A 20,496-nucleotide genomic window follows, 5' to 3' on the forward strand; every position below is an offset into this window, starting at 1 on the left:
GAGCTGAGACACACCCTCCTCCCAGCTCACCGTCGGGCACGTTGCACAGAAGTCATGACATTATACTTTTCCAGCCAACATGTCAGAGGAGCAGCTGTTACTATAAATACAGCGCAGCTATCACGGCGCTGACTGAGGTGACGGTGGAAGTTGACAACCGAGCAGGAATAGAAAAGCACATGACGGAGCGAGGTGAGATATTTCGCCGAGCGTCTTCACAGCCTCGTCTGCGGCTCCATCCAGAGAACATCGCAAGATGATGCAGGAGGAAAATGCTGTTGCAGGTTTTATATGAAGCTGACAGACGGGAGGGGAACGAGAGACATGGAGGATGTGTGTACATTCAGCCTGCAGCCGTACCACAGACACACGATGCTTCCACAGATGACACTGATCCTCCTCTTTTAACTTAAAGGGGCACAGAAATTAAACCCTGATGATGTCACAGTGATGCAACCAGAGTTAGTATGGTAGGTGGTAGTTAGTATTGGCACAGTATTTGTGCTGTAAAAACAACTTTCCAGTCACCATTTTCATTTCCACTCAGCTGATTTAAGCTCGAGCTGTCTGCCTGGATTTCAAACCGGTCCAACATGGCGGCTCCTTTGGAAACATTAACCAAAACAAGTTCCCGCTGACATTTTGTGCGAGTAGTAAGGCATGGAGTCGCTGAATCTGTCGCTATTTAACTCAATAACGGTTAGTTTTTTATTGTTTTTCGCACTGGACGCCCCTCTTTTGCATCGAGTAGTCGGATTTCGACTTTATGCAAATAGAAACGCGATACCCTGTCTCGCTTGAAAACCCGAAGCTACGCTACCAGCATGCTTTGCAAGGGTGCATGCATAGCGTCTCCAGCGTCTGGTTTATACTTGATCTTGTGTTTGGACCCAGTCTGTATATTTTGGGTGTTGGACCTCGTTTGCCTGCCTGGATTTTTGCATCCCTCATCCTTCCTCTGAGTAAAGACTCTGACTGCTTCCCTGCCTTTGTGCATTTGGGTTTTGTTGTGATTTTTGTACTGTGACAATTTATTTCCATCTGGCTCCATTTTCATTCCTGCAGATATTAAATCGAACAAGCTCCAGCGCTCCTCATTTACAACGTTTTGATTTGCCGACTTGATCCTCAAATCGTCTCTTCTGGCGAACATAATATTTCTGTTTACCAGCAACTCCAAAATCCGTATCCTACAGTGACGGTATCAAAGAGACAGACACCGACTCCTGCAAGAAATCATTAAGTTTCTTCCGTGCTGAGCAGACCGACACACAGTTTCCCGATCCTGCTGTTTGTGTGACAATCCACAGGCGACTGCGGCTCGGACGCACTTAGAAAAAGTTCGACCAAACTACTTCCGACTGCGCGTCTCACATCAGCTCCGGCTCGTAAACTCGAACCAACATTTTTATTCCCCTTATTAATCTTTTCCCTTTCGAGTGCACGAGTGTTGATTGTGCGGCTCCTCGACGGGCCCCGCGGGCTCGGCCTGCAAAACGGAGCGATAAACAGACACGACCCCGGCGAACGAGCCTCTCGATGCAAACGAGTCATCTAGCCAAACATCTACGGGGGCAAACACGACTCAAATCAAAGCAACGCTGCGGTTTTATCTCGCCGCACCAGAGCCCAATAAACAGTTGTTTCCTTGGGCTGCGTCACACTGCGGGATGTGTCGGCATCAGCACAGCCTCAATAATCAGACAGCAGACAGATGACAGAGCACTCGAGACTCTCCGGAGGCGTTTTGGACTATTACACACAGCCGGCAGGGTTCTTGGCTGCGTCTCTTTAATTGTTTCTTCTTCTTCGTCTCCTCCAAACACACACACTCACACACACATTTGTGGATTTAAAACAGCAACGCGGCCCCGGAGGATATTCGAGTCTGGGAGATTATTTGCCAACCTTTCACCCCTCAGCATCACATCTGCCGCGCAGCGACAGCCAGAGCTTAAAGACCTCATTTCTCCTCGCCGGCAGTCGGAGCCTCAGCTTGACCTTGGCCAGAGCGGGAGCTCGAGTCATTAGCATGGAAAATCTTCCGCCTCGCAGTCACACTGATGAATGTAAACACTACACAATCTGGCGCGGCTTCTAAGCTCCCCTGCAGATGCCGGCATCGCCACTGGGCCGGCGCCAAATCTATTTACAGGCTTATGGACATTTTTTTGAAAAGGGATTTTACATTAATGGGAATGAAGCTGACTGTTGTGTATTAGGTAAACAGGATGCAAATAAATCGTCACTATCAGTGTGCAGAATCCATTTTTGGACACCTGAACATGACGCCAGTGTGTGATTATTGAACATCTCATGCTAAAATCAGGAGTCTCCAGTTTCCTTCCTTCAGGCTCTTCACTGGGTTTTGCAGCCTGGCAGCAGGGATTTGCTCCCGTTCAGCAACAAGAGCATCAGTGAGGCCGGGCACTGATGGTGGGAGATAAGGTCCGACTCACAGCTGGTCTCCCAGTTCATCCTGAAAGGTCTGGAAAGAGGAACCTGGCTTTGTGCACGGCTGCATTGTTGTTTTGAAACAGGAAGTAAAAATAAATACCATAAATAAAGTATGGTGGTTTGTTGTGAGGGGACAAACAGCACACTGTTTAGTCTAACAGGTAAATAAAACAGATTATGATGATTCGCTGATCCTTTTGACTCTACGGAAAACAGTACAAAGACAATGTTTAACATTTCTGTCATAAACTTCTTATCTGCTGATCCTGGATATGATGCCAGCAGCACATTTCAAACAAGTTGGGCCAGGAGGCAACAAAAGGCTGGAAAGTGACTGAACTCTGTTCTTATTTATGTCTAACAGTGTCCCAACTTCTTAAGAACGAGGATGTTTTATTGTGGTTTCACTTTATCACAGGTGTTCCTCACTTTGTCATCTGCGACATTCCCGACTTTAACTCCTTTAAAAGAAAGGCTTTGACTTCATTCTACACGTTGATGAGTGCTCAGCTGTTTGTTATGAACATTTAGCTCAAACTAATGCAGCCAAATACAACAGATGTCACCTTCATGAAGGTTTTAATGGTTAGAGGAGTTATTTAGCCTTCTATAATCAGGCCTGGAGCAGGATTACATAATCAGGATACAAAAAAAAAAAAAGATAACTGTATTCTGGTAAAGGAAACTGGTCGGTGAAACGTGATTAGGATTAAATAAAAGTCATCTAATTAATATTTCTTTATCCTTGTCTTTACTTATGAATGCTTGGTATTGAGGTAATCCAAAAGAAACAGAAAGAAATCAAATTACATTACTTTAAAGTCACCCTCCCGACCCTAACTATAACTGATATAAACTGGGTGGACAGTTAATGTCGTACAGTTTATCTGCACCACAAACCTCCAAAATGACAATTACATTTAATAAACACAAACTGGACATTACAGCCTTCATATGGAGAAGGTTGGTTTTGAATCCTCCACATTGACACCGAGCTAAACCTGAGCCAGTCCGAGCTAAACCTGAGCCAGTCTGGCTCAGGTTTAGCTCGGTGTCAATGTGGAGGATTCAAAACCAACAACTTCAGAAACGACCATGAAAGTGAATCGCCGCCTCTCAGTACCTCTCTGAATCTATGATTAAGGACGAGGCTGTTAAATGTAACTGTAGCTCTGTGCACCAAAGAAACTATGATCATTAATAATTAGTTAAAGCCTCTTATCTTTGGATTCTGCCTTAACTACCTCATTATCTCCAAACATCCCATCACTTTAAGACACTGTTTGCAATCTCAACTTGAAATAACGTCTCATATCTCGCATTAATGTGACTGAATAATTAAATATCTGACGATAGCGGGCTTATAAAAGCAGCAAAGAAAAGGCACAAACACTCGACTTCATTAAAGCTCCAGATAATTGAATAGGTTTTGTTATCCGAGCGGAGGATGACGGGAGGAACCTCCACCTGCCATCACGAGTAATATCCACGAATAAACAAAAATCTAATTATGTTTTTTCCACGATTCGCTTTTTATCTCGACGTTATGAGCTTCGCTGATCCCGCGGAAGATTTATCTGGTCAATAAATGATGAGTGTGAATTACAAAGCCTTCAGCGGCTCATAAATACGAGTCGGGAGGTCACGTGCTGCAATAACTGCTCAGATGAATGTTTCAAACGGCCGAGGACGGATGCTGCTCTTGAAGGATGGACGTGGGTTTGTGCAGATAAGACGAGGCTGCGGGGTCGATGGCGTTAAATACAGAGGAAACAGCCTCACGGCCTCTCGTCCTGCACTGTCGACCTCAGATAACCTCCGCGTCACAGCTCCTAGATCCTCCCAGGTGGCAGCCGTTCACATTATCAGACACTTACGTACTGTTTTATGCTCCGACCGGAGGATTAACAGCTTGTTGTATATCACAGGCTGTCTCCATCGCTGCTATCTCTATATCTGTGTGCTCGCAGCTCCCCCATCTCTTATTAAAACACTGTTCCACTGGAGCAGAGAGTGCACCCAGCGCAGCGGATATAAATTCATTAGGTGAATGCTAACACTGGTTTTTTTTTTCCTCCTTTACTGCGAGGCACGCAGGTGATCCTTTGATCGGCGGCGCTGACGCTCGCAGAGCACCGTGACATCTGTATCGGAGTGTGCACGCCGCACGCCACCGCCGAATTAATGCAAATCAATCCATGTAGAACATTCATTCATTTTCAAGGAGGAGGGGGGAGGCTGTGTAAAGCAGAGGCAGACTGACGAGAGTTTCCATTTTTTTAATTTACCTGCAGGAAAATCAAGCGCCGCACGCCAAAAATACTAATGTGGCTGCAGACGCTGGGGAGCTGTACTGTCTCATGTCATTACCCGCTAATACATGTGTTACTGCGGAGCGTTCAGATTAGAGTAATGGGAGGGGATGAGGAGGAAAGAGAGAGAAAAGAGGTTCGGTTAAATATTTTACATCAGACGCTGAGAGAGGCTGCTGCTCTGAACGTGCTGCCTGGATCCTCGATACCCGTCTGAGCTCCATTATCAGAGTGGACGGCTTACTTCGATTAGTTTTCAAAATTCATGACTTAAGTCTGTGTTTCTCTACCATCGTCTACTTGTGACCATGTTGCAGTGTTAATGATTGGTGAGATCTTCCATCGAACACTGAGCTTCCCTTCTCAAAATGAGGCCGACTGAGGTGAAAGCATAAAAAACAAACAAAGATTTGCAAAAAAGTCAGAAGTAACACAAACTGTGAGGCGGGAGTTTGTTTTTTTGTTCTTTTTCTTGACAGTGCAACTAATACAATCTGTTTAAATTCATTCAAATTACAACGCTGGTACAGGCAATGTGAAAAAAAAGCTTCCCTGTCAAAATATTTTGATTTAATTCATTATTATTTATAGTCCATATATATAATAACTAATTATTTTATTTCATGCCCTACAACCATCTGGTGGAAATTAAGTGGCTACCTCATTTGGGGTCCTGACAACGAAGTTAAGAACAAATGCGCTAAAGCATTTGGTTTATTTTGTGGCCCCTTACTTCAATGTTTGGAGCCAGTGGCTTAAAGTTAGTGACTTCATCAACAAAAGTCACCTGACTAAAGGAACAGTTGGACACCTTCGTTTATATCGATGCCTGTACGCTAAATATAATGCTTTAGCCAGCAGGGTTAGCTTAGCTTAGCTATGGGAACAGGTGGCGGCAGCTAGCTTGGCTCTATCCGAAGTCAGCTTACAAGCACCTCTAAAGCTTTCTTTCACTACTTGTGTGTTTAATCCATCCAAAACACAAAGTGTACAAATGATTTACATAGAAATATGCGTGGGACTATTTGTTGGCCGGGCAGTGATTTCCTAAAGTCGCCATTTTTGGAGCTTCAGAGCTGCAAGTTGGTGGATTTCATTAACTTCTGTCAGAGGCAGTTTAAGTCTCTCCAGTCTGAAAACCTACATCTGAGGTAATTAACATGTCTTTGTGTACAAAATAAGCATCATTCTTGTGAAACTTCTCCTCTAATAGCAGCACTTCTTCTGCCTTACCTTCATACAGCCAGTCACTGAGCCCGTTGAAGATGACGCCCTCCTTGCCGGTTGACACCAGACGAATGGAGCGGCTCTCCACCGTCGAGCGATAGTAGATGTTGTTCTCGAAAATGAAGATCTGCAAGAGCCAGAGAGAGAGGACAGACGGCTGAATGTGCCTGTGCGGGACTCGCTTCCTGCTCTGAGGACGTTGATCTGCAGCTGACCCCGACCGACAGCCCTCCTACAGGGAATATCTTCATAGTGAAGAAGCTATTTCATCATTATTATTATCAACACGCGCAGGAGGACGCCTGCGGGCAGTCTTGCATTTATACCCGACACGTTACATCTCAGGTGGGCGACCCGGGCGAGGCAGAGATCAAGCCGGAGGTCGAAGCTCACACGCCGGTGACGGCAGCCTTTCATTCAACAGACACCAAAGTTTCTGACGAGACACAAAAGTCTTTTCAATTTGTGATAAGACGGCGAACCTTGGGAGCAAACTTTCGACTTTGACGCTCTCCTCCACAGGCCTGCGGGGCTTTCAAGATAACTGAAGGTCAACTCTTTCATTACAGAGAATAATAGATCATCATCACCCACGGCGAGCGTCGGTAGGGCGGTGCGGCTCTCGGGGCTGGAATTTTTAAAATGTTACAGCCTTAATGCCATGCTGAAATCAATCTCAGGCTATTACAGCAAAATGGTTCGCTCTGTATCTCAAGGATTATGGACTCTTTTGGCCTCGAGCTGGTATCATCGTATCAGTTTGTAAATGATTCTCCGAAAGTCTGAATGACAGGATGATGTACAGCATGAAATCCATCGCTGCAGCTGCGTGTGGACGTCTTTCTGCAGCGCAAAAAAGGGTCGACGCCACGAAAAACACTTGAACCAAGTGTTTCTAAAGCATTTTTCTTTAAAAGGTAACACAAATCTGTCACAATTACTTCCTCTCGAGGAGGACGCAGTCTGGGGGCCCATGTGGTTTGGTGTCACTTTGGTGCAGATGGAGTCCCTGTATAGAAGCTAATCTAGGCCACAGCACAGAGAGAAGACCTGGCCCCGTTCTCTGAAGGAAGGTAAAAACTCTGCCAGCGATGGCTGAGATCCACAGTCATCCTCAGCGAGAATATTTGGAAGGGATTGTACTAACTTTTGCTGCTTCACTTTGTGTTTGTCTGAAGATGGTGATGCTGTGCAGCTGAAACTGCGCCAACACCAAGTAAACTCTGGTGCTATTTAGGTGGGAGGATGTAAGCCTGACAAATTAAAGGAAACAGCATTAAAATGTGAGGGTTTAGATACATAATCATGTTACAGAGGCAGTTTATTAGTCATGAGAGGATGTGCCCTGTGGAAGCAGTTGTGTTTAGCGTCTGTGACTCTGCAGCTGCTGTAGCCTTGTCAGAGAGGCTCGTGGGACGGCAGCGCTGGTCAGTGGGTCAGTGTGTCGGTCCACCACTGAGGTCCAGACTGGAATAGCCTAAGGCCAACGACTACAAGATGGATGGCCTTAAAATGTATCATAATAAAAAGTCAGGCTAAATTGCAATAGCTGTAAGGATGCTTTAACTTTTCCTCATCATTATCAGGTCAAAATGTGAATTTCTCTAAAACTCTGATTTATGATATACGAGCTCAGATGTGTTTTAGTGCCATTTAGCTGATGTTTGCATGCTAACACGCTAAGCTGAGACTGTAAACATGGTCAACATAATACGTCAGTATGTTAGCACTGTCACTGTGAGTTTGTTTGCATGCTAATGCTAGCACACATAGCTAGAAACATTTCCATGCACTGGGAAAAGTCTGGCAGCCTCCATAGTAAAAAAAAACATGCCACTCATGCACCCAATTACATTGACTTTTTAGCCTAACAAACAATAAGTTAGCTTCTGCTAGCTTGTTTAAATCTCTACCATTAGCGACCAGGTTAAGGGTAGGCTAACTCCCCATTTTTAAGGTTGTTAGCTTGCAGGTTACTGGGGTTTTTTTTGGTAGCGGCAAGGATTTTGATTTATGGTAACATCTGCTGTAATAGCAGGCTCGTACCGACAGTCTACATCCTGGGAGTCAGACTAGCATTTAGCTAGAGCACTGCTAACAAAGCCACTAGCATGGCTGCAGACCTGTGTTAGAAACTGGTAATGTGGTGTTTGAAAGATGTGAGCGTGGGCCGGGAGAAAAGGTCTAAAGAAAGATGTTATCGAAATGCATTATGGGAAATGTAGGATACAGAGTTTCTTTTTTAATCGTGACTCATACAGATTAAATTTCAGTATCTGCCTTTTAATCTTGTAAAGTTTCACAACTTTATCTAAGTTCAACATTTAATTGCTGGAAAACTCTTTGACAAGTTGGACAGAATAAGACTAAAAAGAGTTTTCTCTCAAAGACACACACACACACACACACACACACACACACTCTCTGCCTCTCTCTAATGTAACACAAAGGCTGCGTCTCGTGGGGCCGAGCGTCCAAACTTTGAGTCACATGTGGAGGCTCAGCCGCCTACAGGGAGCAGGAACAGAAACTTTTACGCTCGCTGGGGAATTTAGTTCGTGAAAAAACAAGCCTCTACGCCTCTATGCCAAAAAAATAACATGCCACTCATGCACCCAATTACACTGACTCTTTAGCCTAACAAACAGCTTAACATGTGGCCGGACAGCTGCGTCTGCCAGTGTGAATACGGGCACGGACGTATGTGATCGCTCTCTGTGGGGAAGTAAATGAGATTTAATTAAGTTCATAAGGGATTTGGGGAAACAGAATAACAGGTGGGCTGATTTATGTATATTAGGTGTCTAAAGATGACGACGCGTTTTAGCTTGCAGAGCGCGTTAGCTTGTTCTCGGCTGACGGACGTCTCTCCCTTCAACCTCCACCTCGTCGACAGAGGACGTCCGGACCTTCGGGGAGAGCAGCTGCTGCTCGGCTGCTTCACGCTAACACAGCTCGCCTGATGGAGGTAAAAACACTTCACGGCTAATGGTGGGAAACTTGAGGCTATATCAATCTAGTGACCGTGTTAATTAATCCACTGACGAGATAACAGGTAATTAATAGCATTGTGCTGCAGGATGTTATCACTTACAGTCTGTCTGCCCTGCAAACCAACAGACTGAAGCTCATTAATGCTCTGACAAGTTTCGACTGTGAGCGACGATGAAGGCGGAAAATGACTCATCTTGGAAGAGTTGCAAAGGACCATTGCTCCTTGTGATTCAAACAATGGTGTTTAATTTGAAATGTGTTTACTGGGAGAGCTCGCTGAGTCATTAGGATGATTTACACCCCGAGGGAAAAAATAGTCTATGCGAGGTGTTTTCAGAGAGTCGATGGGAACGCTGCTCGTGAAATTATAACGATTATCCGAGCGCTAATTCAGGGGTTGGATCCTCGAAAGTTTCTTTGGTGTCTCGGCTGAATGTGGACTAAAAAAAAAAAGCTGCTGTCTTTCTACCAAATCTGGAGGACGCAACCTGTGAGTCATCGGCCGCCCTCGGTATCCCATAATCCATTGCGCTCTGGTCAATTGGTCGATGTAATGGAGCGTTCAGGAGATCCCGGTCAGCTCGTAAAGTCAGGAAATGCAACGTGACCATCGGGTATTTGTGTTCAGGGGCGTGTCATCAATCCTGGCAATGAAAAAGCCACTAGGAGCCGAGCATGAACTCCACTGTTTGCTTGTTAGCGGCCTGATTTGTTCACCAGAGTGCGGATGCGTTTACGACCGCCCTGATACGCCGCTTGTGTCTGAAACGTGTGTGAAAATGACACGACTCTGCCTGTAACCTCCGGCAGGATGGAACTTTTTGCCTCTACTCAGCTGTTTAAGGTTAATTTCCCTGAAAAATCCGACGCTGTAATTTGACAAGGAGCACCTGAACGCACCATTAGTTTCGTTTCGATGTAAGGCTTGACCCACCTTCACGGGCTGCGACCTTCAGGGGAGTTAACATCTGTGCAAAGATTTACATTGGCATCAGCATACTGTGTAATTGCATAAGGAGTCACCTGAGGGCTGCTTTAATGAATATTTGTATATTAACAACGGATCACTACATGAGGAATGGCTGGTAGCCCTGCAGAGCGTTTTAGTGTCTTTCAGCTCACGTCATTGTTTCGGCTCTCATTCAGATGTTGTTTTAGCGGGAGAGCCAGGACGTTGTGTTCATGATGTGCTTGGCGTCCAAGTCATGAGAACACAGCTGCTGCTAGGCTAACAATTTAGCCATCTAGACAGCAGGTGAGTTAATGCAGGCACGGCTGTTGTTCAACTCTGTTTTTCTTCTGCTCAGGACCATCTCAAAAATTAATTATCTCAAGCAGAGCTTGACAAGATCACTCGCACTGTTGTGCTCTTTATCCTCTTTTGTCAGAAAGCCACATCCAGCTTGTTCAAAATGCAGCTCCCAGACTTTAATGTAACTCCCAAAAAATGAGATCACATTACTGCTGTCCTCTCTTCACTTTTAAAATTGATTTTGACAGAACTGATAGAAAAGATTTTACTGCTTACTTTTAAAGCTCTGCAGTTATTGTCCACTAGTTTCATTTTGTCATATAAATGTACCACGTAAGTCTTTAAGTCGAGGCCACTGGGAATATTCTTCTAGACATATAACATCATATATAAAATAAATCTATATGGTTTGATCTTGCATGTTTCATTCCTGTTTCTTGATATTGCTATGGACCCTCTTAAAGTTACCATCTAACGATTGAATCGTCAGCAAACACATAACAACTTGGACAAGAAGTGGGGGCGGGGGAATCATATCGACAGTTATCATGAACGTGGTGAACAAGACCCCATTTGACGGCAGTTAGCAGCTAGCTAGTGGACACTGAAGAATAAAGTGGCTAAAGCGTTGGATATCTGCCTCAGGAGCTGTTGGAGAGCAAACCAGCACTAAAACTATAACGACTTACATCCATCAGGTGGGTACGGACGTTAATGCTAATGTTGGCGCGTATGTTTAAAGGTGATAATCTGTCAGTGTTGTGTTAACAGCTTGTTGTGCTGCCGCCAAGAACCCCCCCCCCCTCCCCAAAAAAAAAGAAATCAGTTAATGCAGGTTTAAACAAGTACTACTCACACTCCCTCCATTACTCATCCAGCTCCTCCATCACAGCGCTGCTATAAATTCCCTTAAAGTCATTAATCCTACAGCATCTTCCATTAACTTTAAAAAACGGCACACAGAGGACGCCGCATGCAAGCACTTATTTCAGTTACCCTTTCTGCAAAGTCATATTTATTTATCTGTGTTTTCTGTGCGTGTTCTCCATCAAAGATCGGTTTCAAAGGGCTAAATGTTAAGACAATAAGGACGTCCTGACTCTTCACTACGATGAGCCCGGGGACGTCATTGAAAGCGTCGTTTCTTACCAGTTGCTGACCCTGGGGTCCCCAGCCTGCGTACTGCAGCTGAGCATTTCGCACCTCCGGAGGGTTCAGGTTCCAGGTCTCCCTGCGGAGCACAGACAGAGGAAACAACGCTATCAGACGCAAGCGCAGACACGTACACACAAGTTGACTGTCTGCCTCGGGCGCTGCTGCAGCAAGAGGAACAAGTGTAGCACATCTGAGAACAAAAGGTTTAAGTGTATCCATAAATACCTGCCGCTCTATAACAGTGTCACCTCTCCTGATTGGGAAAAGTGCTGCGCAGTGCAGGCTGCAGAGTTAGAGGTGCCACTGCCTCTATGTCTTTGTCTGGAGCTCAGGATGAATGAGGTCATCAGCTGAGGTGGGTTTTTTTGGGATCACTACCACTGGGTGGCAGCACACAAGTAGAGTTGAGCAGCAGAGCTGCTGACGGGGCTGTAATACTGTGACCAGGTGAGGAAGTCATTTAAAGGAGGAATAAGTGAGGCGTTTGCAAAATGGACATAATTTGTGTTGGCTGCTGACAAAACAGTTAAATTCAGGCCTTTTAACCCGTTAATGCATGAAGTGTTCAATCCCAGAGTATGTTTTTACTCTTAAACAAGTGAAAATCACGCCAATGACAGTACATTTTATATTAAAGGGGCATATAAAGTCATTCAGGTGGAAACTATTTTTCAACAGCAACACAACATTTTCAGTGGCTGCACTGGTGCGTCTGATATTCGGCAGGTCAGATTTAGCCAAGTGTACAAAACAAAAATAAAAACAAACACATAGAGCCAGTATCCCAGTGAGACGGGGAAAAGACTATTGTTTCATGAGTAAGTTTAAACTCTTTGAATTTGATTTGTTTGTTTGTGTCACGTCAGAACTTTAACTTTTTGTTTTTAACAGTTGAGGTTATTGTAGTTTCTTGCTGCATGTGAATGATGAAAAGCATTTATCTGCACCTTTATTCTTGTTCACAGTCATTTACATGATGTTTAAAGAGTTAATTTAAAATGCAGGCTACTATTGGGTGCACCAAAATTAAGTGCCGGTGCGCCGAAATGACAAAATTAGGCGCACCAGGGCAGCCACTGTAAACAGTCAGTCTGGAGCCCTGAACTGAACAAGTATATTCAACTACTTTTACATTTTTAAAAGCTGACTTTACTTTAAAAGGGTCTGGAAACTGATTACCTCAGAATTACCAAGTACTCAAAGAAGACTATTATATTGAAATTGAACGAGTTAAAAAGTTTATATATCTCCAAGTGGTAGAGACGTACAAAGATAATATCTAAATAGGACCGAGGGCGAGGCTTTGGGGTTCAACTGCTGGTGACACCATGCATGAAAGGGTAAAACTTACTGTGTTGTAAATGTGCGTCACAGTTTTCCGTTTCTGATAATTTCATGTTCATGTTCATGCTATGAAGGGTCATTTTGGGGCGGTAGAGCTCTTGATTGAGGTTAATCACCAGCTCCTCTCATCCATGTGCTGAAGCGTCCTTGAACAAGTTTATAAACCCCAAACAGTTCCCGATGGCGAGCCGAGCCTAGCACCTCGCATGGTATCCTGCTGCCGTCGCTGTGTGAGTTAGTGTGTCTGAATGAGCAACAAATCATAAAGCTCTTTCAATAAAAGCTCCGTATAAATGCAGCCATTCGTCATTTGTTTCGTAATGAACATGTTCTGCCTCTCTTTCATCCGTTTTTAAATGAAGATCAGAGAGGTTACACTGCGACAAAGAGTACGGACTTGTTAGATTTCACTAATGCTGATTCCTTTCTCCTGGTGTTCTCGCCGCTGCACACTGAAGGACACGAGAGCAACAAAGGACTGATAGGCATCGCAAAGAGCCTCGTTCTCAACTGAGACAACAGAGCAGCATTTCTATCAGAGCTTTGAGAACGTCTGAGCTCTCTTACAGATAGCATTACATCTGACGGTTAAAGTGGGTCTTTTTGTAAAGCTTTACGTTAGTGAATACAGAAGTACGATCTGTAGACGTTGTGGGGAAACCTTGGCTGCCACTTCAAGTCCCAGAATACTTAAAAAATAAAGCTTTCATTTCACAGACAGAAGATAACGGTGCCGCCGATGTCAGAGGCGCTTTGTAGGAGGTACAGTAAGAACAGGTTGTGAGAGCAGGTGGGAATGAGCTGCTGTCAGTGTCGCGGGCAGCGAGGTCAGGTGAGATATTACAGGATGCAGCTCCTGACGCCTACTTACGGAGTCTCCAGACTGCAGATGATGTAGAAGGCCGTGTAAGAGTGCTGGTACACCTGGAAGCAGAGGAAGGGATTCGTGTTAAACCACTTCACATGGCATCTGACATCTTCATCTAAACATTTGAAAATGACGGATGTGAAAGAAGAAGAATGGCAGTAGACACTAGCTGTGTTTCCATCGACATTTTGAGGTGTCGCTTTAAAAAACATTGGTGGAAAATGTGGAATAACTTCATGCATGTTTAGGTGGTTTGTGCCTTTTTTTGAAAAAAAGACAATGTGCATATCCAAGATTGCCGCTAAGCAACACGTTTGTAACTCTGCCCACAAGACCCGACCTGCCGTCCTCTCCCCCACGGAGAGGACGAGGAAGTGAGGCGGTGTATTAAACATGCAGCGCCCCCTTGTTATTATCTATTTATTGCAAAGGACATGAAAGAAAAATATGAATGTGTTGTGTCGCATGAAGACGAACGTGGTGCTTCAAAATCTTGTGTTTACTTTACAAAAGTTAGTCTAGGTTAAAGAGTAAGGTCTTGTGTTGTTGACCTCTAGTGGTTTAATGCCTCACCTAGATGCAGTGATGTGAAAGTGCACTGGGGCTGCAACTAATGATGGTTCATTTTCATTATCGACTAATCGTTAAGTCTATAAAATGTCAAAAAAATGTGTCATCACAATTTCCTGGAGCCCAAAGTGTCCAACTAACAGTCACAAAGTCTCTTTATTGAGCATCATAAACGACAAACATGTCACATTTAGGAAGCTGGAGCAGCAGATGTTTGACATTTTTGACTGAAACGACTGATTTTCAAAACAGTTGGCGATTATTGTTGGCGACTAGATTTAATTGACTAATTTTTGCAGTGTACTCGAGGATGTGTCAGAGCGCTGTGACATCGCTGTTAGTTGCGGTGACACTTTCAACCACAGAGGTCGAAGAACATTGCTTGTCAGCCTGGTGTCGAGTAACTCTTTTAATTACTCTCCAAAGCAACATTTTTGACACTAACTAACTAAAGTTCTTGACAGATGACACCTTGTTGTTCGCGCTACCAATAGCTTCATATTGTGCAGAAGCTACAAATGCAGTGTTTATGAACAGCACAGTAATCTATGAAAGTCACTGCACACCGGAGACACATTCACATTCAAACGGAGGCTGCTCTTTATGTGTTAGTATGCAAACACTGTGTTTATTATGAACACCCGTGATCCATGTTACAGAGACGAGGTGTGAGTGTGTGTGTGTGTGTGTGTGTGTGTGTGTGTGTGTGTGTGTGTGTGCATTAGTCGGTGTGTGACTGTGTGCTGATACACTGAGCGTAAAGGAGGAATGACTGTCATCTATCAAGGTGATGGAGGTTTGGATGGAATAACTAATGCAGAAACATGCAGTAACAACGCACTCGACATCTCGGGAGTGTTGTAATATTCTCCATTCATTTTCCCGCAATAACGCGAGGCTGCATCTCTGCCAGCGCACACTAACATCCAGGCACAAACTCTCATGAGTGAACCACGTATACACACAGACATCAGCTGGCAAAATGATTAGATTTATTTGATCTACCTATGTTAGGAGCCTGAGACGCTTTGATGCATAACAAGGGCGCTGGCAGAGGCGATGCAGTCTCGGGACGCTTTATTCGGCATCGCACAGAAATGATGCATTCCCGGCCAATACTTCCCGTTCCTTCTGTCGATCTCATCTCCCTCCCTGCGAGCCGGCGCGGCGCCGAGGGGTTTGTTTGTGTTTCTGCCTCCCTCGCTACAGTTCCGCTCGGCTGTGCCGGCCCCCCGACGCCGTCGCTGACAGGCAGCGGTGTGCGACAGGCCTTCACACCCCGCAATGATTACTTTCTCCTCCCTCCCTCCCTCCCTCCTTCCTTTGCCGCACGACGAGCCAAAACCCCACTCCAACCCCAAGTGGAGGCTGCTGACATATTTGGCTGTCAGTTTGCTAATTCAAAAAACAAGCAAACAAATGAGACGCTCACCGGTGCAACGTTGTAGGCCAGCAGCACATGCTTCATGTCAGGAGACACCTCGTACTTGCTGGCTTTGTACATTTCCTGGGAAGGAGAAGCAGACGTTAGAGGAGGGGGAACAAAAAGATGAGACCTTTAACCATGCGTGGTATTTTTTCATTAAACCAGTCCTTAAATGACTGCGTTTGACGGATTGCTCCTCTCCTGAAGCAAATGGGAGTCGCATTAATCTTTGCACCGGGGCTTGGTGATTTGATGGCAGACATAATGTTGTGTGTCGTCACTCAAGCCGACGCGGCGCAGACGGCGTTACATCTTCGTTTCAACACATAACCCAAGCCTCCAGTTTTTAACTATGCAGCTCGCATTTCAGAGTAATAATGGATCATTTGATTAAGCTTCGTGGGGAAGAAAGAAAGAGCTTTGGGTGCTTTGATTTGCTGACGCTGCGAGAAAAGTTTTAATTGAATTCATGGGCAGCCGTGGTCAGATCTTTAGTTCTGTGATTGTGAGAAATTAAGGAGGGAAGAGGGGATGAAAAACACTTACAAACTTCTTGTTATGCACCAAGATGGCCTTCTCATCCGTGTCCACGTTGAGCTTGACGACGTCGCCCTCACGATTACGGTATAGAAGCTCATTACCTGCACGGAGACACGTCACAGAGAGAGAAATTAAGACTTTGATTTCAGATATTTCTTAATGTATCAACTCTACAGACACAAATCATTCCAGGAAGAAAGGCAGAAGGTTATCCAGATATTCCCAAATCCCTCCTGTAGGTCAGACACACTCCTTTGCTGTCTGATGTCTCATACGTCACAAGTAAAACAAGATGTTTGGTTTCCTGCATCAATATTTTGTACGGGAAAGAAATTAAAAACGAGAAATGTTCCACTTCAAAATGTTACATAACTGCCGCCGGCACAATAAAACAGCAAATATTCAACATTAATGAAGTTATTAGCTGTCTTGAGCATTAACCGCATAATTAAATTTTAGGGGATGCCTCCATTTATTACCTCTTCAATATCAAAGGCACATTAAATTAGGCTCGTTTGGGAGTTTTATGAATCTATCAGCGACCGAAAAGGTGCAACTTTTTATCAAAGGCGTGCAACAATTAGCAACGGGTCACTAAGTGGAACAAATATGTGCGGTGGATTTTAATATAAAAGCAGGGCTCGGATAGCTTTTGTGTTTAACAGATTAGGCCTTAATATGTTTGAATGGTTTGCTCTGGTATGTCGGATCCAATGCCTCCTGCTCATAAACTGACTGGACCGGAACAGGACCATGATTAACAGGAGTGTGATTAATCTTATGTCTTGTGTTTCAGAAAACACTAGTTTGTTTTGAAGAGCGTCGTACACTGATTTAAAATGTTATATACCCTGTTCAAGCATGAAGAGAAGTCATATTATACATTCACAGGGGTCGCCGATACATTAGCAACACTGTTTTAATCCCAGATAATGCATTTTAGTATTATTTAAATGAATGACATAAACAGGGCGGTTTTCCAAAAGAAGTGACAATGACTGCGAGCCACCATGTGATGCAGTAGGATGCTGAGCAAATATTATGCAACACATTCTTTATAAAATATATTAAATAGGAAGTAAAAGTATAAATTAGCTTCCAAGTTACCAATAAGAGACCTCTGCTGGTGACAGCCCCTCACAAAGCTCAGCTTTTAACTCAAACGCTGATTTTAACCATGTTGGTGCAGAAAATGGGGAAATAAATCAGTTCTGAAAGCCCAAACTGTCAGTAAGTGACGCTCAATGAGTGATACTGATCAGCAGACTGTCGTCTCTGCTGCAGATACAATAAACAAAAGTTTTGAAGCACTGTAAAAAAAACAACAACAGCTCCTGAAGAGAAAAACTGAGACAATATTCAAAAGTTTAACAGTAACAAACTCTCATCTGATCATCTGGACTGCGTCAATGCAGTTTGATCAGAACTTTAAAGCAGCTACAAGGAACTTTATTGTTTGTTGACTCTGGCGGCCCCTGTGGACAAAAGCGGTATGAGCACCACCGGCCTTCCTTAATAAAGATCCTGATCCAGCTACTGACTGCATTTGTAACCTCCGCTTACGAGGTTGTATTTTTATCCGTGTCCGTTTGTCTGTTGGTCGGTCAGCTGGTCAGCAGGGTTACACAAAAACTACTGAACGGATTTCCACAAAACTTGGATGGAGGATATCTCCCGTTAACTTTTGGTGCGTATCCTGATAAAGGGACATATCAAGGAGTTTTACCTCACTTTCTTTAACAATGCAACTTTCCTTAATTCATCCTCGTCCAACTCAGACGAGCCATCACCAGGAAACCAGCGAGAAGAGCTTAGATAAAAACACCCAAGGACAGAAATCTCTCCTGTGAAACAGCAGTTCAAAGTTTTCATGCACGAATGTCTCACTGATAAGCAGCATTTAAACAAGAAAATAGGTTTTCAGGGCCTTTAATGCGCATTTATGGTCCTTCACATGTAGAGCACTAGAGACTGACATTTCCACCAAAATAAAAATCATCTTTTGTAGAGAATTTTTCAACTTTCGACCAGGTTTTAATACGAGTGCTCTCCAGTCTGACCTCCTCGATGCCACAGAGAAGACACAGCACTCTCCATGTGCCTGAACACAATAAAGCTTCCAGGCCACGAGAGGAAACCCCTTGAAGGGAGCCATTATTCGACGGATGTATGAAAGTTCACACCGCTCCTCATCCATCAGGCTTTTATCAGGGAAGGATAAGTTTAATACAGCGACTGCCCCCGTTCACCTTCAATCTGTCTGCGCCGCTCGCTCTTATTGCTTTAGCGATCCATAGGCGCACGAGCAACCACGCCATTTGGCGAGGTAATTAGAAGCCAGGGATTGTTATGCAGAGTGCTCTCTATCTGCTAGCATATCTAATTGTCCATTAGAGGTGACAAAATTACCATCACAATGGCTTTAATTCAGAACGTGCTTGGGAGAGCAGTTTGAGACATTTTTAGACTGGCATAGCCAAACGCCCCCTCAACAGCTTTTGTCTCCTTGTTAAAAACCACTGGCATACTAACAAGGGTAGAAAATGGACTCCTTCATGGAAATCATGGGGATAAATAACAGAGCGCTGCTTTTTCCCCCCACCGTGCTCCATTATTTTAGCTTGACTCCATTTGGCATCTGGATAAAAGGTCTACTTTTATACGTGAATTGGTAATCGCGGGCGATAGATCTTTAAAGCGAGACAATATGATGATGAATCAGTGGTCGGAGGGATTGATTGGACTTTAGTTTCTGCTTCGTGACTTACTCAGAGACTTGCCTCCCTTCCAGACACCCTTTTCATCTTTGTGCCTCACCGAGTCGCTGATCTTCTCCCCCCCCCGCCTTTATCCACACGCCACAAGAAACCTCAGACGGACGTCAGAGCTCTCAAATCCTTCCCATCACTGCCCTTTCATAAGCCCTCCTGCCGAGTTCATCTTTTCAGACCTTATCATCCCTCCTTCGCCTCTCCAACTCTTTGTTTTCTGCTCCTTCAAACACCGAGAGCCATCTATTCTCTCACAGTACCCTAGGCATTACGACTTCCCTTCAATCTATCTCTCTCAAGCTCCCTCTCTTTCTCTTTTCCCCCTCTACGCTCGCTCGCTGTGCATTAGCCCAGGGCGCTGTTTGCTCCTGTGATCTATACCTTTCCACGGTAGTATGTCTTATTAATACAGCCTCCTGCCCTGGGCACAGCCCTAACCCTGCCTCACTCCGGGGAGGCAGAGATACGAGACGACACGCTCGAGTGAGATGGAGAAAGCGACGGGGGAGGAAGTCCGACGATATATAGTTTGTAAGATTAAACTCCGTGGACCTCCCTTTATCAAAGTGTGTACTTGGATAAGTTATTTACACAGGAAACTGAAAAAACAGAAGAAAAACAGTCTAACTCTGGTCGATAACGTGATGGAGGCAGGCAGGTTTAATGTTCTCCCTGTTGTTTCAAAGACAGAAAGTAGCGTTGCATTGATTAATCGATTAGTAGTCGACTTCTAAACTAATCAACAACTATTCTGACAATCTACTTCTCACATTTGAGGACTAATGACGAGTTGTTTGTGAATGAGTTGGCTCCCGTCTGAGAGCGTTTATTTAAAATATATATCAAGAAACATCAGTAGGATGATGAAGATGTTTTGCTGATTTGGTTACAGAAACGTCCGACTTTGGTCAAATTAAGACCCAAGTACGGTGAAACTTTTGCATGTTGTGCTGCTGGATGCTAACACGCAAAACCTGGGTCAACATAAATAAAACTCAACACACGTGATAGTATTCATTTAAAGCCAGGAGTGGCACTAAGTGCAGAGCTGTTGGGAGCAGACAGAGCTTCATCTTGGGGTTTTGAGAGGCACCGATTTTACATTTTAAAGACCAAAAAAGAAATTGATTGTGTAGAAATTGCCATTTTGTGCAATTTGGCATCCCCTCCACTATATTTATGTTGAGTTAATGAGACAGTTGATTCCCCTAAATGCTCACAAGCCTTAGAAACCGAGTTCAACATTATTATTAATGACAGAAAATCAGACTCGCATTGTACCGTTCACCTGATCTGACACTCCGATCCTTCATTACGTCTTCTCCTCACCTGTGAGACGAGGTTTTTTTATAGCACTTCAACAGCTTCATTGTACTGTTGGCTTCATTAACGCTTCAACCGAGCCTTTTAGCCTAATGTGCAATATGACAGCTTAATTAGAAAGACAGAACATTGCAAGAAAGACTAGTTAGTACAACCTCAAAGAAACCGACTACAGTACTGAGGTGAAATGACCCTCGCTGTAATTGCTCGCTTTTTAACAGAGCTGCTCATTCGACTACCCTCTCAGCCCTCCTTAT

The 20,496-nt window shown here is 44.3% G+C and overlaps 1 protein-coding gene across 6 annotated transcripts in view; it reads right to left on the minus strand.

Moving 5' to 3' along the window:
- The window catches only part of dpp6a (dipeptidyl-peptidase 6a), a 226,423-nt gene that overhangs the window by 15,069 nt on the left and 190,858 nt on the right, over window positions 1-20,496 (minus strand). For all 6 annotated transcript variants that reach the window (XM_084340342.1, XM_084340344.1, XM_084340345.1 and 3 more), the window contains 5 exons: window positions 16,152-16,246; window positions 15,612-15,686; window positions 13,613-13,665; window positions 11,392-11,473; window positions 6,003-6,123 (listed from right to left, as the gene is read on the minus strand). In XM_084340342.1, coding sequence (XP_084196468.1) covers window positions 6,003-6,123; window positions 11,392-11,473; window positions 13,613-13,665; window positions 15,612-15,686; window positions 16,152-16,246 — 426 coding nt within the window. The remainder of the gene's footprint in view (window positions 1-6,002; window positions 6,124-11,391; window positions 11,474-13,612; window positions 13,666-15,611; window positions 15,687-16,151; window positions 16,247-20,496) is intronic.

The sequence above is a fragment of the Pagrus pagrus genome (genome assembly GCF_965226575.1).
Source record: "Pagrus pagrus genome assembly, chromosome: 20".
Taxonomy (NCBI): domain Eukaryota; kingdom Metazoa; phylum Chordata; class Actinopteri; order Spariformes; family Sparidae; genus Pagrus; species Pagrus pagrus.